The sequence below is a fragment of the Caretta caretta genome, chromosome 22, assembly GCF_965140235.1.
Source record: "Caretta caretta isolate rCarCar2 chromosome 22, rCarCar1.hap1, whole genome shotgun sequence".
In the NCBI taxonomy this organism is placed as follows: domain Eukaryota; kingdom Metazoa; phylum Chordata; order Testudines; family Cheloniidae; genus Caretta; species Caretta caretta.
In genome coordinates, this window is record NC_134227.1 from 22,098,848 (window position 1) to 22,126,729 (window position 27,882).

The 27,882-nt window shown below is 55.6% G+C and overlaps 3 protein-coding genes across 4 annotated transcripts; 1 reads left to right on the plus strand and 2 right to left on the minus strand.

The window, feature by feature from the left end:
* Positions 1–584: 584 nt before the first annotated feature.
* On the minus strand, positions 585–6,314 carry APOA5 (apolipoprotein A5). The gene is made up of 4 exons (XM_048827372.2): positions 6,192–6,314; positions 4,862–4,937; positions 4,026–4,137; positions 585–3,093 (listed from the first exon to the last, which is right to left on the minus strand). The coding sequence occupies exons 2-4, from the start codon at positions 4,908–4,910 to the stop codon at positions 2,157–2,159; spliced, it is 1,098 nt and encodes a 365-aa protein (XP_048683329.2). The 5' UTR covers positions 4,911–4,937; positions 6,192–6,314; the 3' UTR covers positions 585–2,156.
* A 5,355-nt stretch (positions 6,315–11,669) lies between these two features.
* APOA4 (apolipoprotein A4) lies at positions 11,670–14,596 on the minus strand. 2 transcript variants are annotated; one of them, XM_048827400.2, is made up of 4 exons: positions 14,527–14,596; positions 13,967–14,061; positions 13,525–13,651; positions 11,670–12,918 (listed from the first exon to the last, which is right to left on the minus strand). In XM_048827400.2, exons 2-4 carry the CDS (start codon positions 14,013–14,015, stop codon positions 11,991–11,993), a joined length of 1,104 nt encoding a protein of 367 aa, XP_048683357.2. In that variant the 5' UTR covers positions 14,016–14,061; positions 14,527–14,596; the 3' UTR covers positions 11,670–11,990. The 2 variants fall into 2 exon arrangements, with proteins under 2 accessions (XP_048683357.2, XP_074978281.1); XM_075122180.1 differs by lacking the exon at positions 14,527–14,596 and adding an exon at positions 14,324–14,462.
* A 9,139-nt stretch (positions 14,597–23,735) lies between these two features.
* Positions 23,736–27,544, plus strand: APOC3 (apolipoprotein C3). The gene is made up of 4 exons (XM_048827362.2): positions 23,736–23,824; positions 25,040–25,105; positions 25,941–26,067; positions 27,123–27,544. Exons 2-4 carry the CDS (start codon positions 25,048–25,050, stop codon positions 27,220–27,222), a joined length of 285 nt encoding a protein of 94 aa, XP_048683319.1. The 5' UTR covers positions 23,736–23,824; positions 25,040–25,047; the 3' UTR covers positions 27,223–27,544.
* The last annotated feature ends 338 nt before the right edge of the window (positions 27,545–27,882 follow it).

Below are 27,882 nucleotides of genomic sequence, written 5' to 3' on the forward strand. Positions count from 1 at the left end.
GAAGTGTTATTTTCTCATAACACTGGAACCAGGACTCACCCAATTAAATTAATAGGCAGTAGGTTTAAAACAAACATGAGGAATTGCTTCACACAACTCACAGTAAACCTACAGGACTCATTGCCGGGAGATATTGTGAAGACCAAATGTATAACTGGATTCAAAAAAGAATGAGATAAATTCATGGAGAATAGCTCCATCAATGGCCATTAGCCAAAATGGTCAGGGACACAACCCCATGTTCCAGGTGTCCATAAGCCTTTGATGCCAGAACCTGGGTCTGGACAACTGGGGATGGCTCACTCAGTAAATTGCCCTGTTCTGTTCATTCCATCTGAAGCATCTGGCCCTGGCCAGTGCCAGAATACAGGAGACTGGGCTAGATGGACCAGTATGGCCATTCTTATGTTCTTGTGTTATACCAAGTGCCCAGATGCTGAGCTGGGTTTTGAAGCCCAGATATCTGAGCACAAAGTAGTAGAGAGAGACAAAACAATGTGACTCCTACATAGCCTTTAAAAGTCTACACGTTGTGATAATGTATTCATTTTACAATTTCAACAGAAAAAAAAGGAAAAACCAACTCCAAAGAAATCTAACGTAACTTTATTGAAGCAGATTTGACAGTCATTTAAATTGCAGGGGAAGAAACTATAAAACTGATATAGCAAATGGCCTCTCAGTACTGTTGTGGCCGTGACTTACAACATCCAAACACCTGCATGTTTCCCATCAACTGTTCCATAAAAAATGCTGTGACTATAGAGGGGCATATTTTATATATACACAGAATGTGCAAGGAAAGGGTTAACACTGCGGAGTAACCTACATAGGGTGCAGTACACTAGCAGCTTGTACTATTCACTCTAGTAACACACTGGAGATTGTTAAAGTCTAGAAGTCCAGCTTCAAGAGTTTAAAAATAATTCAACATTTCAACTCTGTATTAATCCAAAGATATACAGTATGGACCAGATTCTGGACCTTTTACTCCCACTGACTAGTACTTACTCACCTGAGTAGTCTCACTGAAGTCAATGTGAGTAAGGTTTATAAAACTGGGCCATATATCTAAATGTATATTTATATACATATATACATATATAGTGTATGCTATAGGTCAGAGGTTCTCAAATTGTGGGTTGGGGCCAAAGCTGTTTTTAGACTTGCTGAGGCCTAGGGCCGAGCCAAAGCCAAAGCCCTAGCCCCACCACCCGGTGCTGAAGCCCAAGCCCGAGCCCCACCACCCAGGGCCAAAGCCCGAGGGGCTACGGTTACATGCCTCCTGCCCAGGTCATAAGTCCTTGGGCTTCAGCTTTGCCTCCCTCCCCTAGCCCGAGGGGCGGCAGGGCTGGGGTGGGCTTAGGCTTCAGTCCCCCCTCCTGGGGTTGTATAGTAATTTTTGTTGTCAGAAGGGGGGTCATGGTGCAATGAATTTTGAGAATCACTGCTTTAGGTAATTACAGGTGTGGTACTTATTCCCTCTTTCCTGCTGCTGAGATAAGCACTCTGACCATTTGGCTTTCAAAAGACCGCAGCAAAGATGGTTTGTGGAATTATTTTAGTAAAATTGCATGATTCGATAAAAGGAAAAGGAGGACTTGTGGCACCTTAGAAACTAACCAATTTATTTGAGCATAAGCTTTCATGCTCACAAAAGCTTATGCTCAAATAAATTGGTTAGTCTCTAAGATGCCACTAGTACTCCTTTTCTTTTTGCGGATACAAACTAACACGGCTGATACTCTGAAACCTGCCAAATGATTTGATAAGGAGTCACAGAATTGTATCCTTCTGACAGAAGGTGACTTTGTGGCTTTATCTTTCTAAGAGAGAGCAGGTTGCAGTGTTTTTTCAGCCGCAGGGGACTGCTGGGCAATGATGGAGGGGCTGGCTGAACTCCCATCTGATTTGAGAACTCTGGACTAGCACTGCAACTGGACAGAGCTGTACTTATGTGGCACGAGGAGCCATGTTGATGGCATGTTATTGTTATAGTTGTCCAAGTCATGGCCACAGGTGTCCTTAGCCAACAGTGCAGTAGAGTACGACATGACTTCTTGACAGTTTTTCTTTCCCACTGGCATGGTTTAAGCATGCACACGAGCACACACACACACTCACGCACACCCCTCTCTATACACAGGTACAGGATTTCATTGTAAATCGCTGCTTTTCTCATTTAAACTCTGGGAAATATCCTTCCACAGAGAGTCAAGCCGGACATGTAAATCCTCCAGAGGTGCAGAGCTGTCCTGAAACTCCTCTGAGTATGAGGACAGTGGAGACAGTTTGAACTTAATTTCTTCTGTCTCCCGGTCAATGGTCCTGGTGAAGTCATCTATCTGGAGGAACGTGTCCCTTCTGAACTCCTCGATTCTCTGCTGCACTTCTTGAGCCAGGCCCTCCATGTAGGGGTCCACAGCCCAGTTAGGGTCTACAGTAGTGCCAGCAATGTGCTCCCTGAGGCCACTGGGGTAAAGGCGCAGCTGCTCCTTAAGGTGGTTCAGATTCCTCTGGATCTTCTGGTGGAGATCCCTGGCATTCTGGGTCAGCTTCTCAGAGAGCTCCTGGATGTACTGATTGAATTTCTCTGGGCTGACTTTGGTGTGTGGGGTGACGTTTCTATGGAGCTCTTCCATGTTGCGGTGGATCTCAGTCACCAGTCTGGCAGCATACGGATGGAAGACCTCCTTCACTTGGTCAATATGAAAGGCTATTTTATTGGCATACTGAGCCACAAACCTCTGAACTTCATATACGCCTTCCAGGAACTGGGCCTTCATGTCTCGAGTTGGGGTGAGGTGCTGCTGGAGCTCCCTAGATTTCAGCAAGACCTGGTCCAGGAGCTCTTCAGTGAATGGGGTCAGCTGGAAGCGAAGTGCTTCCAGGTTCTTGCTGATTTTCTGGTGCACCTCATCCACATAAGGAGACAGTTTCACCCTCAGGCCTTCCAGCTCCTTCCTGATGAGCCTTCGCAGGCTGTCGGAGTCTTGGTAGAACCGTGGCTGAAGTCCTCTGTTAAGTGGGGCCAGTTTCTCAAGGAGATTTCCCATGTGGTTGACTCCTTCTTGGATACTTTCTTTCACTTTTCTGTAAGAAGCAACAGACGCACACTTAACTGCCTGAGCTCTGCTTCCTCGTCCTAACACTTTTGTCACTTTACTAGAAATAATGGCTGTACAGTTGAGTGCTGCATTAAGAAAGGGGGCTCTCAAGGATATATAAAGCACTAACTTTTCACCCTTGCGTCATAAGTGAAGATGAGTCTGGTGGGTCTCATCTTAGATTAGTCCCTTGTGGACTTCGCCCATAGAACAAAAACTGCATGGCAGAATTCGTCATGAGTCTAAGCTCAGGAGAGGCAAGCAGGTAGTGCGATAGATTAGGAAAGAGGCGCATTGGCAGAGCTGGGGTAAGGGTTATGAGTGAACAGCAGGGAGGGGACGCAGGTCAGGAATAAGGGGCACTGGCAGAGCTGAATTGGGGTATCACAACTGCAATAGAGGAGTACAGGGAGAGAGCCCTCAGAGAGCTGTTTGCATAGCACTTGCCTGCGGTGTTGCTGGGCTAACCAATATTACAAGCCACGCCAGTCTCGCTGCCCTGTCGCAGCAGAGAGCCCTTGCCTGCCGTCCTCTCTCCCGGTCTTGGCTGCTGGGCCAGAGCTCATGTTCGCCGAGCTGCAGGATTCACTTTTTGGTTTCCACTGAGCTTTTCTTTGTTTTATTTCAGTCATTATTGGGTAGGGCCAGCTGGGAGATCTCCAGCCACATAAGGAGCATGGATAGTATTGAGTCAACTGACGACATCTGTTATTTGTTTTTGGAAATGCCAAAATGCCTATATATATGTGAAGGTTTTAGGGACACTATACCTCTCTAAAAATCAATCAATAAGCCAATCAGCCTGGAAGCAACTGGAAGGCATAGTGCAGGAGCCAGATGTGCTTGGGTCTCTGACAGGGCAAGGGGCTTCAGGGTACTACCTACTAATTCTTTAACCCCAGAGAATGAGGTACTCACTTGATCTCTTGGTCCAGCTTCATGCTCTGGGTATGTGCCATGCTGTCCTTGTCGTGAGTGAGCTGGCTGAGGTAATCCCAGAACCCATTCCTCGCCTGTTCAGCCTGAGAAGCTGCATGGGTGGAACAAGAGTATTTAACAGAATGACCTCGGGAGAGCCTTGGTGGCAAACCATGAGCTTGGTAGCAGGGAGGTGGCATGGAGGAGCTCTGTGAAGGGAAGACCTAGTGTTGGGAGCTGCTCTTAAACTGATGGAGCTCACAGTCTGTAATCCTTGAGACAACATTTTATCCCTGGGATGGTCAGGAGTCTTCTCTACACTGACAAGTCCCAGGGGCGCCCCCTCCCCAAAGTAATAAAGGCCCTGATTTCCAGAGCTGCAGCCCCCATTAACTTCAGTGGGAGTTCTGGGTGCCAGGCCCAGCATAACCAGAAGGATTCGTCGGGGGACTGACTCACATGACACAACAGAAGTGGAGGCCAGTGACACATGTTGGGTCCAGCGGCAGAGTCAAAGGAACACCGCCTGAGACTCCCGTGACAGGGTCAGAGCTACCCTGCCTTGGGGTACAGCGAGAACATCAAAGGAGCAACACATTGGGGACCTGTGACTGGGCCATCTTACTGCAACACCTTTCTCGTTTGGGGCAAGATGGGTCAATGGACTTGTCCTCTCCTGTTCCAAAATACTATCTTGCTAAGCTGCATCCTCTTGTAAGCAGCCAGGGACCTCTGCTGCGCGGCTGAATCTCCAGCAGGGCAGGGAGACCTTTCACCTTTCATGTCTAGAGCCAGGAACTGAGTCCCTGCACATTGTTATAGAGAAGACCACCAACCTGAGAAGGTGGCCAGGAGCAAAGCCAGAAGTGCAGCTTTGTGAGGCATGGTCTGTCTGGTCACTGGGCGGGGACTCTGCGGAGAGAAACCAACCAGAAAGCAGTTAGTGGAGTTCCTGCCACGACCCAGGCTTTGCCTTCACTTTATCGGTTCACGGGTGGGGCCAGGTTCATTTTCCAATGCCTGGATCTTCTTTCTGGATTTCTGCTTTTTGCAGTGACTCTCTTTAGATTCAAACACATTTCAGGTGGTGATTTAAATTGCAGCTGGATGGCACAAAATCCAGATAGTGAATGTAAAATATAGCCAAAGAGACCAGATTCTGATACCCTCCCATTGAGTAGCACCTGACCACTTCATTGATTTTATTTCAGTGGGATCGCTCAAGGTGTAGGGTAGTCTCAGTGTGAGTAAGGCTATCAAAAACTGGCCCCCTTGGTCAGCAAGATAAACTGCCTCTGAGTGGGAGCAAATGATGCACATAAGCAATGATTCCTGGTCCATGACTAGGGCTCCCTAGGCACTATCATAATACACATAAATAAATAATAACCCAAGTTCAGTGGTCCTTGTGACAAGAGCACAGGTGACCTCAGTTTGCACTCGTGCATGGTAATCACCTCTTTGTGTCAATATCACCGTTGGTTTGAAATTAGTTTTTCCAAACGATCAGAGAGCTCAGCTCTGCCCTGGGCACTGTGTTCAAGACAATAACTCAGAAGGCAGCTTTGGGTGTCTGGGAACAACCTCAGGGAAAACCATTTTAACAGATCCGTCCACTGACGTCATGGAAAACTCTAAAGCCCTGATAGAGGTTCATTTCCAAACTCCTTAGGGTGCTCTAACGTGAGACCACCCGCACACCTCACAGGTTTAGGCCCTTGTGGAAATCCATACAAGAGCACTATACCTGACTAAAGCATCTTTTATCCAAGGCTTTCAAAGAGCTTTGCAATCTAAGTAATCCAGCATCACAGGCCACTGTAGCACACAGTAGGTCGGCATTGTTATCCCATTTTATAGCTGGTGAAACTAGGGCTCATAGAGATGTGACCTAGATAGAGTGTGTCAGTGAAAGAGTTGGGTCTAGAATTCAGGAGTCCTTCCAGTTCCCTGCTCTAACCACTAAACCATATCCCCTCCGATGCAGAAATGGAACCCAGAAAACATGACTCCCAGTGTCCCTAAGCACTAGGTAACATTTCAAGAGGTGGGAATAGAACCCATGAGTCCTGGCTCACAAACTTCTGCTCTAACTTCTACACAACACTCCCCGGAAAATGCCTTGAGCTGCTGCAGAATTAACGAATTGTATCACCTGCACCTTACCTAGCTGCTGTTCACCTGCTGTCCTCTGTGAGTTGGAGCCCGTCATATGCTGCTCCTTTATATATGGATCAGTATTAGGCAGAAGTGCTCAGGTGACAAGAGGTCCCATATGCCTCTGCAGAGCCAGTGGCTTTGGACCTCACTCCATGTAAATACAACGTGGAGGTTCAAAGACATTCTCAGAGGATGACGTGAGTACCAGTCATCTGACTGGCTCTCCCAGATCACTCACCAACCTTACCCCACCCATCTGCCAGACCAGTTCAGTTCCAGCTTTCCCAGCCAACCACCTCCCTCCCCAGTGGCTTACAAACAAAGTTAACCCTTTGCATGCTGCAGAAATGTATGTGCCAGACAACCTATTGTGCTGGATGCTTTACAAACACATAGTGAGAGTCTGTCTGTCACTGCCCTGAAGACCTTACAGACAGACAAAGGGTGGGGGAAAGGAAGGGCTATTGTCCCTACTTTACAGCTGGGAATCAGAGGCACAATGAGAGATGAAGTGAGTTGACCATGGTCACACAGGGAGTCTGACAGAAAGGAACTGAACCTAGATCTCCTGAGTCCCAGTCCGGAGCTGTAGCCACAGTAGGTTTTCTTTGCAGGAACCACCTCTCTGTATCTGTCTGCACAATGCCCAGCACAATGGGACCCTGATCCCAGCTGGAGCCTAGTGAATATAAATATGAAATAGTAATAATTAATAACAAAAGGGGGAAAAGATTTGGGAAAATGGTGCCTTTGTGTCCTGAGCCATTTCATAACCCAGACAGCTTATCTTTTGCCCAATTTCAGCAAAATGGCTATTTTTCCATCCAGAACACCCAAAATTTAACTTTTTTGCATGTTTTATTCATGTATTTTAACCGCTGAAACAATTTCAAATTTTGTAAACAGTATTTTAAAAAACATGTTTGTCACTGAAAAACCAGCCATGCTGAGTGAAAGTGGGGCCAGTTTAAAGTGAAAATTCACGTTTGAGGGCGTTTTCGAAAACTGAGCCATTTTCAAACATTCACAACAAATTGTAGGCCCCAGGCGCCTTTGACTGGCATTTCAGATTCTCCACCCAGAGCTTCTCCTGAGGCTGGCAGGTTAGGAAATGCCCAGCACTCAGGAGGGTCATTTCATACCCGTCACCCCATTTGACATCCCCCTGTGTCTGTACTGATGTAGAAGCAGTGACCAGCAGCACACCGAACACAGCCAGGCAAGGCAGGAAGGAGCCAGCAAGAGTAGTCAGCCTGATGGCTCCAAGACATCTCCAGCACACAGGTGATCCACGGAGGTGTATGAGGATCCTACCTGAGCTTCACTGATACAACCAGATGCAGAGCCACGGGGCTCTGTGCAGCATAAACTGTGAAGGTGCTTTGATCTCCAAGCTGACTTCCAGACTGTGCACTACTACTAAGATATATATGTTATCTATATGCTTCCACTGGGCTCAGATTGCTACAGCAAACCAAAGCAACGTAATAGCTGGAGAACTCTGGTCTGGGCACACTGGTGTGTTAGTGCAGGGCTGCTCACAAGCACTGGGCTGCTGGCACTGCATGTGAAATAGAAAAAAAAGCTTGGAAATATTTGTTTTGAGGGAAATGAACCAAACTCTGTAAACAGTGACAGGAGTAAACCCCCCAGACGCTGTCACTCCACCTCTGATTTGCTTATTCCGAGAATTGATCTGCAAACCTTTACCTCATTTAGCTTTTGTATCACATTAGTACCTAAGGCCCTTCTGGGAAACAAGCAGACAGGGTACTTCATGTTTTCAGCCTCATTCCCAGTGACAATATGTTATCTGCATGCAGATCAGAGGAGGTGACAATCCACGTATTTGGCAAAGTCCAGCCTGAGGCAAGGGTGAAGTTCCAAGCAGTCACTGTCCCTCCTCTGACACCAAAGTTCACCTCTCTCCCCTGAGCCATGCAAATAGGAGTGGCTCACAGGGCACAGGGCTGTGCTGAACCCCCATTTTCCTCTACACCTGACCCTGAAGTCACTCTCCAGCCTGGACAGGTAGCTGGGGAGCTGCTCCTGCGTGATGCTATTATAACTCCCTCTAATAAGGCACTTTCCAGCCCCCAGGGGAACTTGGCCCTAGTCTGTCAATTTCTTCCATTATCATTATTCCATTTAAAACATTTTTCATGTGAATGTAGCACTGGGGCGAGGTGGCCTGGATCTAGGTCCTCTCCACATCTCCAGGACAGGAGCAGCCCTGGGAAAGCTCCGCAGCCTTAACAGAGAGCCTCACACTGACCCTTTTAGGGCTGCAAGAGGCGTTCAGTCTCCAGGGTCCATTCAGCCCCTCACCTCACTCCTGAGACTGCCCACAAGGGGGCCAATTAGTGCAGAGAATGAGGCTGGTGTTTATGGTGACATGCAGAACCGGCCACTGGGAACTGGAACAAGGCCACCAAAGAGCCAGGAGCTGGGGACAACTTTCCGCCTCTACCTGCTAGAGCCGAAAAGCTGCTCAGAGAGGGAAGATGTTTATTGTTTATTGATGCAGGAGTGTGGATCTCAGAGACCCTCACCTGACAGCAGGGTCTCACCGTGCTGGGCATTGCACAGAGCTCACAGCCTAGGTCTCATGTGCCAATCCCACAGGCCTTCCCCATCCTTCAGTGATGTGCGTGGGCTTGTCTCTCTCTGCTCTCGTTCCCCAGCCCTGCTGCCCCCACGTCCACATCCCTCTCCTACGGCTCCACCTGCACCCTGCACCTCATGAAATCGATTCTGGTGCTGAGTTAACTTGTGTTTCTGACGGATGAAGGTGGCTCGTGTGGGCACTAATGATCAGGGCAGCCCAGCCAGGAGCAGGACACTGAGAGTCGCAGATATCTAAACCACATAACTGGTCTGTAGTGCTGGTATGACAGGTTTCAGAGTAGCAGCCGTGTCAGTCTGTCTTCACAAAAGGAAAAGGAGGATGTGTGGCACCTTAGAGACTAACCCATTTATTTGAGCGTAAGCTTATGCATCACTTCATCGGATGCATACTGTGGAACCAATGAAGTGAGCTGTAGCTCATGAAAGCTTATGCTCAAATAAATGGGTTAGTCTCTAAGGTGCCACAAGTCCTCCTTTTCTTTTTGGTATTACAGTAGTGACTGAGACCCCATTGTGCCAGGCACTGTACAAGCACAGAGCAGGAGCTTACTGGGGCCCCTGCATCACTCTTTCCCTCTGCAGTGAGGTGTCCCTTGGAGTCTCCCATGCAAATACAGAGTCAGCCTAACACTGCTTTGTTTGTGAAAGCAGCCTGACTGCAGGTCAAAACAACAGATTCGGTGTAACTTTTCAGAGGGGTAGCCGTGCTAGTCTGTATCCACAAAAACAACCTTAAAGACTAATAGATTCAGAGTCACTTTGGGGAGTGGGTTGTGCACTCAGCAGAAATCCAACCATTATTTCAGAGGGGATGTGGGTATCGTGACTTGTCTTCACAACTGCCTGAGCTAGCTTGCTGCTGCCAAAGAAAGCCCTCTCCTTGCCACCCCAGGGCCAATCACCTTAATCCCCATTTGACCCTCCTCATGGAATGCTAATAGATAGGCCCAGCTTCTGGGGGCCCTTGGGCAACGGGAATGCCTAGTGGGAGATAGATAACACAATACCGGTCTATATGCTGTTTGCCTAGCACCACGCTGGCCTGGACTTCAGCAGGGCTATCCTTAGAGAGGCAAGGGGCAGTCTGAGCTAAAGCCAGTGCAATGCTTCCCCTCGCTTCCATCTCCTGCAGAAATGGGGATGATGATGATGATGATAAAGGCCTGAGGATTGCTAGCAGCCAGCAGGAGAAGTCCTCCACCCACAGGTGTCAGATTAGCACCCCAGAGGAAATCAATGTGGCTGTAAAATAAAACTGACCTGCTTCAGCGGCTTCCTTTCTGGGGTGTCTGAAAAGAGACAAAGCCCTGCTCCTCCTTCGTTGCTGACAGTGCAGCGTAAGAAGTCCAGTGCACACTCACACATGCATACGCACTCACACACACAGAGGCCAACAAAACTACAGAGCTGGGCTGACCTACCCAGAGTTATGAAGGCACCTCCTTGTTTCGGTACTGTTCAGAAGCTGGGAATGTGGCTATATAGTTTGGATTCAGAGCAACGCATTCGAGGGCTTCCATTGCTACATCACTATCACGCCGGCCATGGGGACTGGATGGCTCCGGAGTGTAGGCAATCCACCCCTCTAGATTACAGCATCACAGCGACCACGGGTTGGTACGCACCCAAAATGGTTTCCATGCATTGGCCATTGAGAGGCCTCGTTGAAACAAACAGGTGGGTGGGTCTCTGCTGCAGGACAGGCATCTCCATCACTCACAGCACTAACTAGCTCCTTGTTAGCAGCCTCGGCCAAGGGGATGAATGCACAATGGAGCCTGTAGTCCCTTCTCCCCCCTGGAGAGGGAGCATCACCATTGTCTGTAGCTAGCAGCCCTTCATGTGTCCGGAAACCACGCTCCCTCAGCTGGGGGTGCTCCATGGTCCCTCAGACTAGGTCCTCGGGTGATGCAAAGCAGCATAACTGCATTGACCTCAAAGGAGCTGCACCGATTTACCCCAGTGCAGGGTTTGGCCCCTTGTCTGTAGATGAATGACACGCTGTTAGACTAGGAAGTGGGGCCCGGGAAAACCAGAGTTCCCTGTTCCCAGGGCAGCAAGCATCTTAGCCTGACAGAAGAGGACCCTGAGAGACCCCACCCAATCCTGGGACACAGGATCTGCTGCTCAGGGAAGTGGGGTGAGGCAGAGTGGAGGATGTACTGGAGCTCACAGCTGGCTGGTGGCTGCCAGGGCTCAGGAGGCGATTGTAAGGGTGTCACTCTCAGGTGGGCAAGCCAGGGGAATGTTAATCCAAATTGAAAGTGTTTCCCCTTGGATTTAAAGTACCCAGACACTGCAGCAAGTGTGCTCCAACTAGCTCAATGTATGGACCACAGCCTAACAGAGAGACTGTCTTGTGCACACCTCCCCTCCCTGCTTCCCTCACCCAGCCCCACGCCCCACACTATTCATGGCCATGCAGACCACCTTGCCTGGAGCAAGTCCCTTTCCATCCCCCACTGCCCAGACCCTGCTTCCCTCCCATTGGCAATCACCCAGGGGTATCCACAGGACATCCCAGCATAGGGCTTTCAACTGGTGAGAAGAAAAAGAAAGAAAGAAAGAAAGAAAGAAAGAAAGAAAGAAAGAAAGACCAGCCAATCTTTCTCACTCTCCCCTCATCCAGCCTAGTTTATCCCCCAGTTTCTTGTTCAGACTCACTGGAGTGCACTTGGCTCATTAATTTAACAAATTAGGCACTTCCTCAAGCCACTAGAGCTGGAAGGGACAGCACCTCTCTCCCCACCCCTCCACCACCGTGCTCCCAAGGAAGAACTTATGGCCTCTGCAGAACCAGTAGTAGCAGAATGAGTGCCTTATTGGTCAGGCTAAGAGAGGGACAGAGTCGCAATGTGCATTGCTGTGTTGCAGTTTTATTTCAGCAGATACAGTCGGTGCAATTTTGGAGTGAGGGCAAGTGCAGGAAAGTCAGTAGCAGCACAGACAGACAGTCATCTAGCATGTGCAGGTCCCCTGGCATTCACGGCTCCGGGTCCCTTTCCTGCTCTGTGGCCTGAGCTGCAGAAGAGCCAGCATGCCCTTGAGCCTGTCCTGGGGCTGGTTCCCGTGCTCTTCGCCCCGGCTCTGAGGTAGACAGCGGCTTGTCTTGTGCAGTGGAGGTGAGGGTGAGCAGGTGGTGATAGGAAGCGAAGCCGAGCCCGCTCAGGGACCCCCTCAGTTTTCAATTTGCTTGAGGGTGCTGAAGAAGGAGGCGACCTTGTCCCGCACATCCTTCTCCAGGAAGCCAAGATGATCCTCCACTTCCCCAGCGTAGGGGCCCAGCTTCTGCTTCATCTCCTCCACCTTCTGCACCAGCTGCTTGTTAAAGGCCTCCCCGTAGGGGCCCACGGTTTGGCGGAACTCCTCAATCTTCTGTTCCATCTGCCCACTCAGGCCCTCCACGTAGGGGCCCAGGGACTGGCGGAGGCCCTCAGCATCCGTGCGCAGCTTCTCCTTCAGCTCCTCAGCATAAGGGTTCAGCTTTAGGCGCAGCTCTTCCGCGCTCTCCGAGAGCTTGGCCCGCAGGTCCCCTGCGCCCTTCTTCATCTGGAAGGACAGGCCCTCGAGCTGGCGACTGAGCTTGTCCTGCACGTCCTGGGCGTAGGGGGCCAGCTGCTTGCGCAGCTGCTCCACGTTCTGGTCTATCTTGACTTGGAGCTCATCAGCCAAGGGCGCCAGCTTCTCTTTCATGTCTGCTACGTTTTTGTCAATCTGCTCCTGGAGCTGCTCGGCATAGGGGGCCAGGGCTGCCTGGAGGCCGTCCACATTCTCCTGCAGCTTGTCCCGCAGCTCTTGGGCGTAGGGGGCCAGCTGCTTGCGCAGCAAGTCCGCATTCTGGTTGACCTGGCCACGCAGCTCCTCGGCATAAGGGCTCAGCTTGAGCTGCAGGTCTTGGACGTTCTTGCTGATCTGCTGGTGCACTTCGTCGGCATAAGGGGACAGCTTGAGGCGCAAGTCCTCCAGCTCCTTCCGGATCTGCTCCTTCAGCTTCTCCGAGTCCTGGCTCAGCTTGGCATGCAGCTCGGTGGCGAAGGGGATCAGCTTCTTCTGCAGGTCCCCCGCGTAGGAGTTGACGTTCTGGAGGTTGTCCTGGAAGAGGGTGCTGCGGGAGCAGGGGAAATGAAGCTCAGTACCTTGAGTGTCTTTCATTGATTCACTGACCACTCAAGCACTGCCCGCCCCCGCAGCTCCTGTCCCCAACCCTGTGCCCTTGCAACTACACCTCACACACCTAGCGGCATTTCCAGGACACCCATTTCTGTGCTCTCACCCCTGTTGGAGCAGCCCTTGGCTGCAGACCTGCCTCTCAGTGCCTTTAGGGAACCCCGTCTCTTCCAGCTACTGTGCTCCTGACTTTGGGGGGAGGCGATGTTTCCCTGCAAGCCTGTTGTCCCCATTGGTTTGCATGAGAGTGGGTCTCTCCCGCTTAGAGGGGCAGTGGGTCTGGCAGGCCATAAGCCCTTGTTACGTCAGGCAGCCGGCTTCTCTTTCACGGCTACTTTGTGCTCTGGTGTTACTGTTTATTCTAGCTGGAGCTCCTAGAGCCAGTGCAGAGAAACAGGTACCAGAGCTTTACTCTCTCCACCTGTGCCAGCCCCAGGAACTGCTCAGGTCCCATCCCTCCCACGGGATCCCTCCCTACGGATCCCGGCGTCACCCACCCACAGTCCCCCGTGGGGGCTAGGGGCCTGCTCTCCAGTGCACTCACTTGAGCTGCTTGCTGATTTCAGATTGCTGGATCTGCTCCATGGTCTCCTTGGCATTGCCGGTCAGCTGTGTGAAGTAATTCCAGACCACATCGGCCACCTGCTGGGCACTGACGTCTGCCTGGGCCCCTATGGAGAAACAAGAGCGCCAGCACTCAATGCCATGTGCAGCCAGCCCTATGCCTGCCCCACTCCCCTCCTGTTCCCAGGGGTTTCCTTTCCATCCAGACTCGCAGGGATAGCCCAGTCACATGCCTGAGGCCATGTCTCCAGGTGAGGCCCTCCTCACTCCCTGGAGCCAACCCGAGCAGGGCAGGAGCAAAGAGTCCAGAATGGCCATGGCTCTGCAGAGCAGCATGCTGGGACAGGGACAGGAGGCAGCCCCAGAGGGCCCCCGGCCCCGAGGGCTGCACCGGCCCAGCAGGAGAGGCTACTCTCCCTTACCTGTGATGGCGAGAAGTGCCAGAGCAAGGGTGGCAGCCTTCAGAGACATCTTGCGCTGTTTGTGCTCAGGGACTGGCCAGGCAAAGTGAGCCACGCTGCAGAGAGAACAAGATGCGTCAGTCTCCCTGTGCACCCTGACCCTGCTCTTCCCGCAGTGCCCCCACCCTGAGCTGAGCCCCTAGCTGTCACAGGGCAGGGTCCGCTTGAGGTTCTGCCCCTCCTCCAGTCCCCCCTGTCCCTGTCCCCCCCGAAGCACCCCTTCTTCCTGCCGGGCTGAGCTTCCCGCAGCGCAGCCATGGCTGCTGCTGACCTGGGAACTGCTGCAGAGGCTGCGATCCCAGTGCCCATCTCACCCACCCACTGACTCCTCTGGACAGACCAGTAGCCATCCGTCTCCCTGGCTGCACCCCTGGTCGGATACCCCTGCAGCCTTTCCCCCGCAAGGCACTGTGCAGCGAAGAGCCAGGGACAGGGACCACTGTGGCCGTCTCAGGGCTCCTGGCGCAGCTCCCTGCCAGAGGGGTTAGGCTGCCTGCTGCTCCCCCTCCCAGCCCACTGACCTGTGCTGTGCTGCTCCTCGGCTGTGCCCTGCCGACCTGTATTTATACCGCAGCCAGCAGCCCCCAGCCGCTTCCACGCAGGCTGGTGACACAGTCCCCAGTGCTTGGACTTTAGTAAGGGCCCAACGTGGAAGCTCCTGACGTGTGCGCGGGTGTGTCGTTATCTGCTGGGACACGATGCTGGAGATAGCGGGGGAGCACTGCAGGGAACCAGGTGCAACCGCACGGCAGCCAACGGGTGTGGAAACGGGAGAGGGAAATGCAGAACTGGATCCCGCCCGGGCCATTTGCTGGGCTCGTGTCTGGGACTTTCCACTGAGGTGGCCGACAGTGTCCGATATGGACCAATCCTGAGGGGGATCCTGTCTCCCTCCTCCTCAGCAGCTGGGGACAGGTGTGTTCATCAGCCCAACACAGCAGGTAGCTCTGCACAGCTGGGAGGGGGCTGCCCTGGTAGGGTGCACTGGGAAAGCGCTTTTTATTTCGCAGGGTCAGGACCAAGAGTGAAGCACATTTTGCCCAGCCAGGCACAGAGGCCAGGCTGAGTCCCGGGCTGCCTGTCTTCCCAGCCTATACAGGAGGGGAACTCTCAGCTGGCAGGAAAATCACTGGCAGCCTCTGCTGAGAAAATGCTCCCAGAAAGAGCCTGCCTGCCCCCTGACCCCCCTGGCTATCAGTCTCCAGCACCGCTTGCAGATGCGCCTGCTGAAACAAATCGCTGTGAAGCTCAGACACCCGTAATCCTGCTTGCAGGGGGGATGTGAAGCTGCTGCATGGTGGTAAGAACGGGGCGGGGAGGCATGCAGAGCACTCAGGCTCTCCTCCTGGCTCCGCCACTGGCCCTGAAGCAAGGCTCATCACCTGGCTCGCTGCCTCAGTTTCCCCTTCTTGTAACATGGGTAAAGTACATTTAATGTCAGTTCCACCCTTGGGTCCTCATTGCCCCCTCCCCAGCCAGCTTCGCTGCCCTCATGGAGCCCAGCTCCCAGGTGCACTGGAGTCCCTGTCCAGACTGAAACCCTGCCAGAGCCACCACACCCAGGCTCCAGACGGCCTAGCAAGGGGCCCAGTTCTTATATATCCGTCCTGGGATTTTGAGACGAAAAGTCTCTGTGTTGAGTCCCTCCCCAGGGCATCTGGGACATCAGCTCGGCTCATCACTAGGTCATTACAGAGCACAGGGTCCACTGGGCCAGAGCCGCAGCTGATGTGAAGCAGTGCAGTGACTCCGCTGGATCTGCACCAAGCGCCACCCACTGGGGATCCGACCCGTTGTTTGTCATTCCAAGACACCCTCCAAACGGGGGGTGGGGGGGGGTGGAGGGACATGCGTGACGACATGTCGTGCAAAAAGATGTCACTGTGACCAAGCGCCAAAACTCAGTGTGGGTCCTTCTCTCCCCCACCCCGTGGGCCATTTCTTCAGGCACTGCCTAGCAGGCCTGGCCGCTCCCCAGGCTGCAGGTGGCCAGGTGATGGGCTGCCACCCCAGCTCACCTGGATCAAGGGTCCCAGCTGAGGAGGGAGAAACCAGTTCCAAGAAGTCAACAGCCCAGGCCTGATTCTCCAGCTGCCCAGCAGGGCGGGTGCTAGCCGTGCACGCCCGGGTCCGATACGGGCAGCTCAGGGACGGAGCGTGCGCCCAGCCGGACCCGAGTGCTGAATGCCTGTGTGCCTGGAGCTGCAGACAAGCACGCAGTGTGTGCACGGGGGGAAGGGGCGTGTAATGGTTCTGGGAACACTGGGACCAGTGCGACTTGCTGCATATCCTGTGCAAGGAGGCAACAGGGAGCCTGGAGGAGGGAGCACGCCCAGGATTTCCGTATGAGGCGTTGGCGCTGGACAGGCCTTGGCAGACGCAGGCCCAGCCCCACTCAAACCCCACAGCATGCTCAGGGCCAGTGTGTGAGGAGGCTGGGGGCAGGGTGCGGATCAGGGGCACAACAAGGTCTCAGGAGCCCAGTACGAAAAGAAACTGATTTTGGAAGCCCTCCCGTCCCCCGGCCCCAGCTCGCATGGTGTCCAGCCTGGCAGGGGCCGAGGGGCACATGTCAGAGGAAGCCGTCAGCGCCCAGTAAAGAATAATGGCCCAGTAGGATCCCCCAGGAGGTGGAAATGTTTCCCTGCTGCACAAGGCCAGGGAGCCCGAGGAATCGTTAGCATAGCATGCAGGTGCTGCTTGTCGAGCATTTCCTTTAGCTTTGCCTCAGCCAGGGCCTGGCCATGTGCTGAGTGTCCCCAGCTCTCACTGACCTACCCAGGAGGGGCCGTGCTCAGCACACTGCAGGATGAGGCCCAAGGCACTTTGCTCCAGGCAGCAGGCACAGTGCCCTGCTCGCCACGGGCCAGTGATGGGTGCAGAGCAAATCTAGCCTGGCCCAAACCTCCAGCTGTGTTCCAGGGCAGGGCGGGTTTGTTTATGGGCAAAGTGGCTATTTGGTTTTCCTGCCCAGAGCAGGGTCAGTCTCCCATGGCCATGCCCCACTGCTCTGCTGGCTTCGGGAAGGGCTGGATTGAGCAACATGGTCTGTGGGTGTTTGCTAACCAGACGCTGGTGTCAAAGTCCTGGCTTCCAGCGTGGTACTGCCAAGGCTGGGCGGGAGGCAAAGTCTGAGTGCACATTGGATGCACCAAGGCTCAGCTCTGCTCCACTCCTGCCTCTCAGACGGTTACTTAATGAGGGCAGGGGGCCTAGGTGTGTGCGGTGTGACGGAACCAGAGCAAGCCAGAGCAGAGGTGCACTGCACACACTGCTACCATCTGCCCCTGCTCACGCACTTCAGTCCTGATTTACAGAAAGCACCGTCTGGTCCGTCCCACGTTTCCCAGACAGCTCTGCCAACGCACCTCACCCCTCACCCACAGCACCCCCGTCTCCAGCCCTGCCCCGTGCCCAGCTCTGCCAACGCACCTCACCCCTCACCCACAGCACCCCCGTCTCCAGCCCTGCCCCGTGCCCAGCTCTGCCGACGCACCTCACCCCTCACCCACAGCACCCCCGTCTCCAGCCCTGCCCCGTGCCCAGCTCTGCCGACGCACCTCACCCCTCACCCACAGCACCCCCGTCTCCAGCCCTGCCCCGTGCCCAGCTCTGCCGACGCACCTGTGACGAAGTGGGACTGTTCTTAATGTTTCCTCTGAATAGTGTGGGGGTGCCTCAGTTTCCCCTAGGCAGTTCTTAAGTATCTAGGGGGTGGAGTAAGGGTGTATGATCATTGCAGAGCCCTAGAGGGCATGTGTGTGCAGGAGTCTGGACACAGAGAATGGCCGACACCCTGTTTCCTGGCAACTGATGGCCTGGGCCCTTCCCCCCTGCAAGGTGAGAGCTGAAGGGTTGGAGAACAAAGGAATCAGGTGACCTCCTGGCCCGGGAAAGGAACAAAGCCCAGAGGAGGAGGGGCTGGAGGGGTTTTTCAGTTTGGGGCTGGCTGGGACATGGAGTGAAGTGCAGACGTGGTTGTCTGGCTCACTGCCCCCCAGAATGGACCCAGCTGAGGGGTCCCGTTCTCTGCACCTGCAAGCTCTGTTTTAGACCATGTTCCTGTCGTCTAATAAACCTTCTGTTTTACTGGCTGGCTGAGAGTCACGTCTGACTGCGAAGTTGGGGTGCAGGACCCTCTGGCTTCCCCAGGAGCACCGCCTGAGCGGACTCGCTGTGGGAAGCGCACGGAGAGGCAGAGGATGCTGAATGCTCCGAGATCAGATCCAGGAAGGTGGAAGCTGTGTGAGCTGTGTGTCCTGAAGACAGGCTGCTCACAGAAAGGCGACTACCCCAGAGTCCTGACTGACTTCATGGGGAGCAGTTCCAGAGCATCGCCCAGGAACTCCGTGACAACTGGTGGCAGCGGTGGGATGTACTGCACCCCGTGGATGGCGCTTCCTGCAGTAAGTGACTGGGGAGCAGTAACACGAAGGGGGATTGCCGAGGACCAGGCCTGCTGAAGGCTCAGAGAGGAGCGGTTTCGGGGGGCGGTTAACCCCTGGGAGTGTGTGACCAGCGAGAAGTACTGTGCAGTAATGGGGTCCCCCTGGGGACTGCAGTGAGCAGTCTCAGGGGCGGAGGAGTCTGCAGCTCGACCCTGGCAAAGAGGTGGTGACCTTGAGAAGGGCTGGCACACTAGGGGTTCTCCCTGGAAACCGTGGGGAGCTGAGAACACACGGGCCTGTGAGTCCACAACAACTTGGGAGGAGCGGAGTGATGGCCTGTCACCGTCTCCTTAAGAAGGACATTGTAACCCTGTGCAGAAAGAGAGGGTTGAGCATTGGAAAGTTCACCAAAGCAGAGTTAATCGTGCAGCTGGAGGAGGATGACCGCTCTAAGGAACAGATTCCTGACCCCAACTGGGGCTATAGCAGGATCTGGGAGCAGCTGAAGCGGGAGCCAGGCATCGCCAAGACTCCTGTCCCCGACCAGACGAGGGTCTTCATGATCGGGTTCCCCATCGGGGGATCAAGACGGACGGGATTGCAGCTGAGTCTGAGAGAGCAAGAGGACCGTGGGAGACAGCGAGAGCCCGAGAAAGAGCTGCAGAAGCAGCAGCAGCATGAACTGGCGGTGGTGGGGCGGAGAGGCCTAGGGGACCTCCCCGGGGTGAGTGGGGATAGATCCCGGGGGGCCAGTTCCGCAGGGAACCTCGAGACTAAATTGCTGCCCCTGGTTAAGGAGGGGGGGGGTGTGGATGCCCACCTCACTGCCTTTGAGCAGGCTGGCGATTTGAACCAAGGGGACCCTGCGGAAAAGCCCCGGTGTCTAGCTCCCTTGCTGGGTCCCAAGGCCATAGACTCCGTCAGCCAGGTGGTTGGGGATGTGGACAGGCTCCCACTCCTGACCCCAACCTATATGTCTGTGTGGAGTTTCCTGGGGCCAGGCCCCCCGGACCTCCAGTGGGAGTAGAAGGTGATGGTCAATGGGGAGACATTCTTGGGGTGGCCAAAGGGCATGGGCTGCATAAACCTTCCCACATGCGGCCTGCGAGTGCTATCGACCACCCCTGACCTAAGGGAGGGCGTGAAACTGGAAGGGCCTGGTGTAACTCCTACCAAGGAACGGGAGAGATGCTGGGGCATCCATGGGAACGTTGGTGGCTTCGAACTTCCCCAGGTCACCGGCTAAAGTGACCCCGCTCAGTTCGATCTCGAAGGGGGGAGAGATGTGACGAAGTGGGACTGTTCTTAATGTTTCCTCTGAATAGTGTGGGGGTGCCTCAGTTTCCCCTAGGCAGTTCTTAAGTATCTAGGGGGTGGAGTAAGGGTGTATGATCATTGCAGAGCCCTAGAGGGCATGTGTGTGCAGGAGTCTGGACACAGAGAATGGCCGACACCCTGTTTCCTGGCAACTGATGGCCTGGGCCCTTCCCCCCTGCAAGGTGAGAGCTGAAGGGTTGGAGAACAAAGGAATCAGGTGACCTCCTGGCCCGGGAAAGGAACAAAGCCCAGAGGAGGAGGGGCTGGAGGGGTTTTTCAGTTTGGGGCTGGCTGGGACATGGAGTGAAGTGCAGACGTGGTTGTCTGGCTCACTGCCCCCCAGAATGGACCCAGCTGAGGGGTCCCGTTCTCTGCACCTGCAAGCTCTGTTTTAGACCATGTTCCTGTCGTCTAATAAACCTTCTGTTTTACTGGCTGGCTGAGAGTCACGTCTGACTGCGAAGTTGGGGTGCAGGACCCTCTGGCTTCCCCAGGAGCACCGCCTGAGCGGACTCGCTGTGGGAAGCGCACGGAGAGGCAGAGGATGCTGAATGCTCCGAGATCAGATCCAGGAAGGTGGAAGCTGTGTGAGCTGTGTGTCCTGAAGACAGGCTGCTCACAGAAAGGCGACTACCCCAGAGTCCTGACTGACTTCATGGGGAGCAGTTCCAGAGCATCGCCCAGGAACTCCGTGACAGCACCTCACCCCTCACCCACAGCACCCCCGTCTCCAGCCCTGCCCCGTGCCCAGCTCTGCCGACGCACCTCACCCCTCACCCACAGCACCCCCGTCTCCAGCCCTTCCCCTGCACTCTGGATCTGCTGATGCACGTCAAGTCTTGACCTGCCGCCGCCCCAGTCTCCCACCCTCTTCTTGACAATTATGCACCATTGTATGAAATCAAAGTTTGCTTTTGTGATGTGTCCAAATCTGCACCAGGGAACAGACTGAGCTTCAGGAAGTTCATTCTCCTTGCGCGCTAAGGCGCTGTGCAGCCAGCTGCCAGAGGCTCATGTTTACCCCTGGAATTGCTCCTCTCTGGAAACAAACTGGACCCAGAAAAAGGAAAAGCTAAAAATATATCTGCCTGGAGAAACCATCAGTGGGCCAGGGAAAGAGCGGCACCATCCCACCTGCAGTTCCAGCAGCTCAGCCAGCGGAGAGTGGCGAGCCCCTGGGACAGCCTCTCCAGCCCAGCACTCCCCACAGCGCCCTGCGCGCTGCCAGCCCAGAGCATCCTCATTGCTCCACACAGCCAGGCGCTGCAGGGACACACCCACTGCTCTGCAGCTCGGTCTCAGCACAGCCCCAGCCCCTGGGAATCCTGGCCGGCATTGGGGCACCCAGTGCAGCCCTAGAGAGCGGCAATTGCACACAACGCTCCCGTAGGGCCCCTCCCAGGGCAGCACGGAGGTTGTGCCGAGTCTTTCCTCTCTTGCTCATTGCAAGGCTGAGGGCCTGTCCCAACCCCCCCACTGGGAAGGTGAGTCCAGGCTGGACATGCATGTCTGTGACGTGGCTGCTGGCCACAGCCCTTCTGCCCTCTCTGAGCGGGCGAGCCCCCTCCTGATAGTAAGGTGGATACAACCACCAGTAACCAGGCTCAGAAGCAGGATCCCAACCGGGCATGGCTAACAGGGTCCCCTGACCCAGCACAGAGTCCCCGTTGGGCTGGGACACAGCCAGTGCCCTGGCTAAGCATTCCTCCTGCTGCCACCGCCCTGGGCACCTGGCAAAACGAGCTTCTGCAAACGGACAGGCCCCCCCCGGCCTCAGAGCCGAGACTGGGGGCAAATGTGCCTTTAGCCCTCTGGGAGCTTTCCCAGTTGTGGGGCCAGTTAGATAGTGTACGGTACAAGACTAGCCCCGTTCCCCTGGCCACACATCAAGCTTGCCCCTCGTCCCGGGGGCTGCAGCCATGGGTCTCCTTCGTGACCAGCACGCATGGGGGGCCTGTGGGCTGGGGGGAGAGCTATTTTCCACCCCCTGGATGGCACTCGCTGTCCTGCTGTTGCCTGCTTGAGTTGCTGAGTTTCCCCTCCCTCACCCTGTGCTGTAGAGCACCCCGCCTTGTAGGAGACTTGGCTCAGGGCTGCGGGATGAGAGTAGCTGCTCAGCGCTGAGACAGGGCTTGGAATGGGCTCCCCAACTCTCCCCCGCCTGACATCATAGCCCTCTCTTTGTGACATCACAGCTGTTTCCATGGCGGCCGCTTATGATGTCACAGGGTGTGGTTAGGCCCTGAAAAGCAGGCAATGGAGCCTGAGCGTAAGACAAGCGACCGAAGTGCCGAGGGAGACCTGGAGAGCGCCAGATGGGCACAGCTGCAGGCGTCAGCACAAGGCCCCCCCCCAAAGTTTTGCCTAGTTCACGTTTAAATGTCTCCCCACAGCTCGTCCCCCAGCCAGTTGCAACCCAGAGCTTCCCCAGAGATGCACCCCGCTGACCTCCCTGGCTCAGAGGCTGAAGCTCCCCTGTGATGTGTTATCACTGGTTCACAGTACAAGGTGACTGGGGTGACGGGCTTGCGGCAGGGCTCAGGAGGGATGACACCACCAGAGTCCAAAGAGCCCCGGCTGCTGTCCTGGCTGTAGAAGGCCCGTGTGCATGACACCAGGTAGCTGTGAACCAGGAGACCTCGGGGAGGAAGGTGCCAGCAGCAGCAGGATGTCCCGGCTCATGCTGAGAGCAAAGCAAATGCAAACCTGCACTGAGGAGTGGGAGGCTGGCAGGGCTGGTCTGTGCAAGTGGCTCATACCATCCCTCCCCTACCAAACCCAGCAAGCCTGGAGACACAGAAAGGATGAGCTGCTTGTTACAGTGCTGGTGGGGAACCCAGGTGTCCTGGTTCAATGCCCAGAGCTACCAGTTATTCCCTCTGTGGGCAAGTCTCTCTGCTCCCCACTTGTGAAAAGGGAGAACTTCCTGGGCCAGCCTATCTGCTTAACCTGCCAGCTCCTGGGGCAGGGACTGTGTCTGCGCAGGACTGGGACATCTGTTTGCTGCTGTAATATGCCTCAGGGGCCTCCCCTCCACACCTCGACCCATCTCAGCTCTGCTGGAGCCTGGGCTCCTTTCCGCTGGGCATGCTCCAGCAGCGAGGCCCTGCCTGGAAGCTCGCAGGGCTGTATGGTGGTTATGGGGGTCAGTGTGGCTGGGGCATGACTGGCCTGGAGCCCTGGGGGCTGTCACCTGGGCCAGAGCCAGAGGGTCATCCGAACAGAGTCACCCTGCTCCTCCTCTCCCGCCCTGGGAGGAAGCAGGTTGGACCTGGGTCTCCACTCTCCATGGGGGAGTAGCTGGCCCAGGCCCAGAAAACTGGTCAGTAACCAAGCAATCCAGCTTCCCACGTGGGCCCTGCTGCCCTCTCCCCGCTGCTGAGGTGCTGGTGCCGCCCCCCTCCCGCCAGCCAGGACAATGGGGGAGCAGCCCAGGCCTCCCACAGCTCTTGGTGCCTTCAGGAGCCGCTCTGCTGAGCACAGGGCCAGCGCGCCACCCGGCAGGGCAGTCCTGCCCCAGGCCCTCGGGGCAGCTAGTCCGGACGCTGCCTGCCCCCAGACCCAGGGCAGACGGTGGCTGGCCCCAGTGCCCTGCCCGCCGATGCAAGCTGGACGCAGGCCACTGGAGGTCACTCTTGTGCCACATAGAGATTTGCAGCTTCCCCTGGGCCCGGCTGGTCAGGGAGCTGAGGACAGGCTGGGGAGTGGAGCATCTCTGTTGGCAGCACTCACCTGGGGTCCACCCCCAGGAGGGGAGAGCCAGATAAGGCAGCGGCTGCAGGGAGTTAGGCTCTCTGCAAAGCAGGGATGGGAGCCCTGTCACTGCTCTGCACTGATCACCACAGGGCCTCGCGCTGCAGTGTGGGTGTGGGTGTGTGTACAGCCTTGGCCCCGATTCGCTGAGGGATTTCTCAACTCCCTGAGGCAGCCTGACCCTGAGTATGCCTGGCAGCAAGCAAGTGAGCCATAAATGCAACCCCCCTCTTCAGTCTGGCCAAGCCACCCCCCTGACCTTTGCCCAAACGTCCCTTGGAGGCCGCTTCCTGGGGCGGGTATAAAAGCGTGAAGCCGGGGCACTAGCTGGTTAGCAAAGCCCAGGAAGCAACGCAGCCAGGTAAGCCTGGAGTTTGACACGATAGATTCTGGGGCTGGGGGGCCATGGCTGGGGCTTGCGCCCACCTGGAGGTGAGTCAGCTGCATTTCAAGCCGCAGAGCATCACTGCAAAGGAAAAGCAGGCCCGGCTGCAACGGGGGAGGAGATAACAGGGAAAAGCCAGTCCTGCCCTCGGTGAACCAGCTCCAGAGTCCTAGTCGGATGCTCTGGCAATGCCACTGGGCAGCAGCTGCTGCCTCGCGCTAAGCTGTGTGCACACCCACGTGCAGCGAGTGCAGGCGGCTGCCTGGTCTGCCCTGGGCAGGGGCACTCTCCACCCCCGGGAGGTGTGTGCAGCTTAATGGCACGACGACCTCCCCTCCCCCCCCGCAGACAGGACCATCAAACCATCCTGCGTGTGTTCTGAGCCAGCTGCAAAGCGCTGCTCCGGGGCCTGCGTGCCCGGCCAGGCTGAGGCTGGCAGCAGGGCAGGGGCGGTGGGAACAGCCCACGTCACCGGCTCCGAGCAGCGATGCTGGGGCGAGCAGGACAGGACCCAGTCTGCCTGAAGGGACTGTATGTTCTGCCTGCTGTGGCTGGAGAGGGCCTGGCCTGGCTGGGGCCGTCAGCCCCCTCTGCCGGGGAAGCTGCCAGCCTTTCTCCCTGGCTCACACACGCTGCAGCCTGTGGACTCAGAGATCAGGGCACTGGCGGGAGCTGCTGCAGGCAGAGACCCCAGGCTGTGGGCTAGTCCCAGCCCAGCTTAGCAGGGCCAGCGTGCATGTGGGGAGACAGTGTCCTTCCCCCAGCTTGGTGGTGCTGGGCTGGGGCCTGCGTGGGGGACCAGAGGGGGTGCCTGTCTATTCTGAGCCACCTTGAGCCCAGTTGGCCGCTCTGCCCCCAGCTCAACTCGCGGCAGCCGCTCGCTTCCTGGCTCTCCGCGTGCCAGGCTGGAGTGGGCTGGGGCGTGAGCACCAGCCCTGACACTGTACAGCCCCGGGTGTGCAGCCGCTGGCTCCCGGGGTAGGCTGCGCCTACGTGTCCAGAGGGGCACAGCAAGAGGCCTGGGGGCGGGCACGTGCCCTGAAGCCAGGGGGGCTCGCTGCACCATACCCAGCAGGGAGCTGGCTGGCTTTGCATCCTGGGGGTGTTGGGGCAGCGGGCATGGGGCCGGGTGGGGGGGCTGTCACTGGGATGGCCCCTGCAGCCCTTCACGCTCTGCTGCTCTCTCCTCAGCCCGCACCATGAAGGCCCAGCTCCTCCTCATGCTCCTGGGCCTGGCACTGCTCGCTGCTGTGGCACGTAAGAGCCGCCCCCCATCTAGGGGCGAGGGGAAGGGGGGGAGGAAGGAATGGGGTATAAGCAAGAGATGGGAAGAGTGGGGGGAGGGAGCAGGGTGAGGTGGGGATGAGGGAAGGGGCATCACGCAGCCCATGAGTTGGAGGAAAGCCCCACGGAACTGCTGTTAGTTACAAGGCAGCAGGAGACAGAGAGGGACTCACAGAAACGTGGGGCTGGAAGGGACCTCGAGAGGCCACCTAGCCCATCCCCCTGTGCTGAGGCAGGACCAGAGAACCTAGACCATCCCTGCCAGGTGTTTGTCTGACCTGTTCTTAAAAACCTCCAGTGACGGGGATTCCACAACCTGCCTTGGGAGCCTGGTCCAGAGCTTAACTAGCCTTAGAGTTAGACATTTTTACCTATTATCTCACCTAAATCTCCCCTGGCTACAGATTAAGCCCATTTCTCCTTGTCCTGCCTTCAGTGGACATGGAGAACAACTGATCCCCGCCTTCTTTTTAACAGCCCTTAACATATTTGAGGACTGAAATCAGGTCCCTCCTCGTCTTCTTTTCTCAAGACTAAACAACCTGGTTTTTAACCTGGCCTCGTAGGCCAGGTTTTCTAAATCTTTGGTCATTTTTGTTGCTCTTCTCTGCACTCTCTCCAGTTTGTCCACATCTCTCCTACAGTGGGGCAGCTAGAACTGGACACAGGGCTCCAGCTGAGCTCTCCCCAGTGCCAAGTTGAGCAGGACAATTATCACCCTTGGTTTACATAACGACACTCCTGTTAATACCCCCCAGAACCTCCCCCCCGCCCCTCCCGACACCCATGGCTTGGTCTTTGCTTGCAGAGGCGGAGGCCCCCGCGGAGGAGGAAACCGTCTTGAAGAAGGTGCAAGATTACGTCCAGCACATGGCTCAGACGGCCAAGGACACCTTAAGCAAGGTCCAGGAATCCGAGTTGGCTCAGCAGGCCAGGTGCGCCCCCCCATCCCTTCTGGCCCAGGGGTCTCCCCCACCTCTCTCCACAAGCCCTTCCCCTTCCCATGCCTGCCCAGGCACAGCCAGCATACGGAGAACCCTGGCGACCAGGCCAGGGGCAGATACAGGGCTGGGCAGTGCCCAGCAGCCCCTGGAGCTGCAGAGGTCTGCCTCAGTGCAGCAGCGAACAGGAGGCCCCTGCTCCTCAGTGTGGAACACGCTGGGGTACAACCCTGGGCCCAGGAAGCCAGTGACAAAGCTCTTGGGACCTTGAGTGTCCCACAGTTCCAGGTGAGGGCCATGGGCGCCGCAGGGTCAGCACCCAAGTCACACCTGTGCTGGCTGAGGCCCCCTAGAAGCTGGTCTGCTCACAGTGCCTCTCCCACGAGGCAAACACCTGGCCGGCTCTTGTACCCAACTGCCTGTGCCAGGAGCTGGGGGAGGGAGCTGTCACGCCGAGGCAATGGGGTGCAGCAAACCCCAAGCACTCTGACTGCAATATGCAAAATTGCAAAAAACAGAATATGCAAACTGGTTAATCCAGGGGCATAGGCACGAGACAGAGCAGGGCTCAGGCCAGTCCCTCTGAGGACACAAAATACCCCATGAGTCTGTCTTCTAATTGGCAGCTCAGTGAAAGGGCAAGGACTGAATGGGCCATGGACAGATGGTCCCTCTGTGACCCCAGGACAGGATGGGGGAAGCTGGCATTGCCATTACCCCTGCTGCACTTGTTCTGTGGCTTAAGTTCCCCAGCCCACAGGGGGATGCCTTGGGGACAGCGGGTTTCTCAGCATTTCAGGCGAGGCAGCAGGATTATAAAAGCCATGCCCTGACCTTGCGCTGCTTATCAAAGCAGCAGTTTATAGCACCAGCACAGACCCACAACGCCCAGTAAACTGTCCTTCCCTCTCTGCCCCCCCGCGGGTGTTACTCCCAGCTTGATTGCACCGAGTCATATTATTAAAGTGGCTATCTTCAACCTTTGCATATAGGCCCCCCTTTAATATAACCTCTTCCTCTGCCCCCCCCCGGTGTGTTTAACCCTTCAGGGCCTGGGCCAGTATGCGTGCCGAGGACGTACACGAGTTTTGGGGTATGCTAAAGGACAAGTTCGCTGCACTCTGGGAGCAGCAGTCGCCTGGGCAGTGAGCCCCACATCAGCAGCTCTGGTCGGGTTCTCAGCTGAGTGAGGGCAGGTGCAGGATGCGCAATGCAAATTGTAACCAGAGCGACTCCCTGCTCTGGGCAGAGAGCACAGCATCCGTCCACCTAAGCGCTTTCCCAGCTGCCTGTCTGTTCAGTGACTCAATCTCCACTCAGCGTGGTGTGGTCATATTCTACTTCCACTGGGGCACAGGAGTTTTGGTTCCAGCTGGTGTGTTGGTTTGGAGGGGCTGGGCTTTTCCCCCCTTATAAAACATCATAACTCAAAGTTTGTCATGTGTCTTGCAATAAAATGAAGTAAACTTGAGATGCATGTGGTGGCCTTTACTGGAGTGTTGCAGAGAGAGCGTGTGTGCACAGCATGCATGCAGTAAACTGGCTTCCGGGAGCAAGCAGCACAGCGTTTGAGAAGTTGGATGCATTCTCCGTGCAATACCCATCGTTGGGTAGAGGCAGTGCTTGATGTGGGCAGGGCTGAGTCCCGGCACCTCTGGGCTTTGCTGCATCAGTTATGAATAAAAAAATTGCTTGAACAACAGGACCCCTTTCATTACAACTTCAGCACTGGGTCAGGGAGAAAGACTCATCAGAACCAACTAGGATTCGGGAACAATTGCCCAGAATGGGATTTACTGGCCAATGAGC

Coding starts and splice junctions, on each gene's coding strand:
- APOC3 (XM_048827362.2), top strand. CDS start 25,048: ATGAAGGCCCAGCTCCTCCTCATGCTCCTGGGCCTGGCACTGCTCGCT. Junction 25,106..25,940: donor ACTGCTCGCTGCTGTGGCAC/GTAAGAGCCGCC, acceptor CTTTGCTTGCAG/AGGCGGAGGCCCCCGCGGAG. Junction 26,068..27,122: donor GAGTTGGCTCAGCAGGCCAG/GTGCGCCCCCCC, acceptor TTAACCCTTCAG/GGCCTGGGCCAGTATGCGTG.
- APOA5 (XM_048827372.2), bottom strand. CDS start 4,910: ATGCCTCACAAAGCTGCACTTCTGGCTTTGCTCCTGGCCACCTTCTCA. Junction 4,138..4,861: donor GCTCCTGGCCACCTTCTCAG/GTTGGTGGTCTT, acceptor CCACCCATGCAG/CTTCTCAGGCTGAACAGGCG. Junction 3,094..4,025: donor AAGCTGGACCAAGAGATCAA/GTGAGTACCTCA, acceptor TGCTTCTTACAG/AAAAGTGAAAGAAAGTATCC.
- APOA4 (XM_075122180.1), bottom strand. CDS start 14,355: ATGGCTACTGGTCTGTCCAGAGGAGTCAGTGG. Junction 13,652..13,966: donor GGCACTTCTCGCCATCACAG/GTAAGGGAGAGT, acceptor GTTTCTCCATAG/GGGCCCAGGCAGACGTCAGT. Junction 12,919..13,524: donor GAAATCAGCAAGCAGCTCAA/GTGAGTGCACTG, acceptor CTGCTCCCGCAG/CACCCTCTTCCAGGACAACC.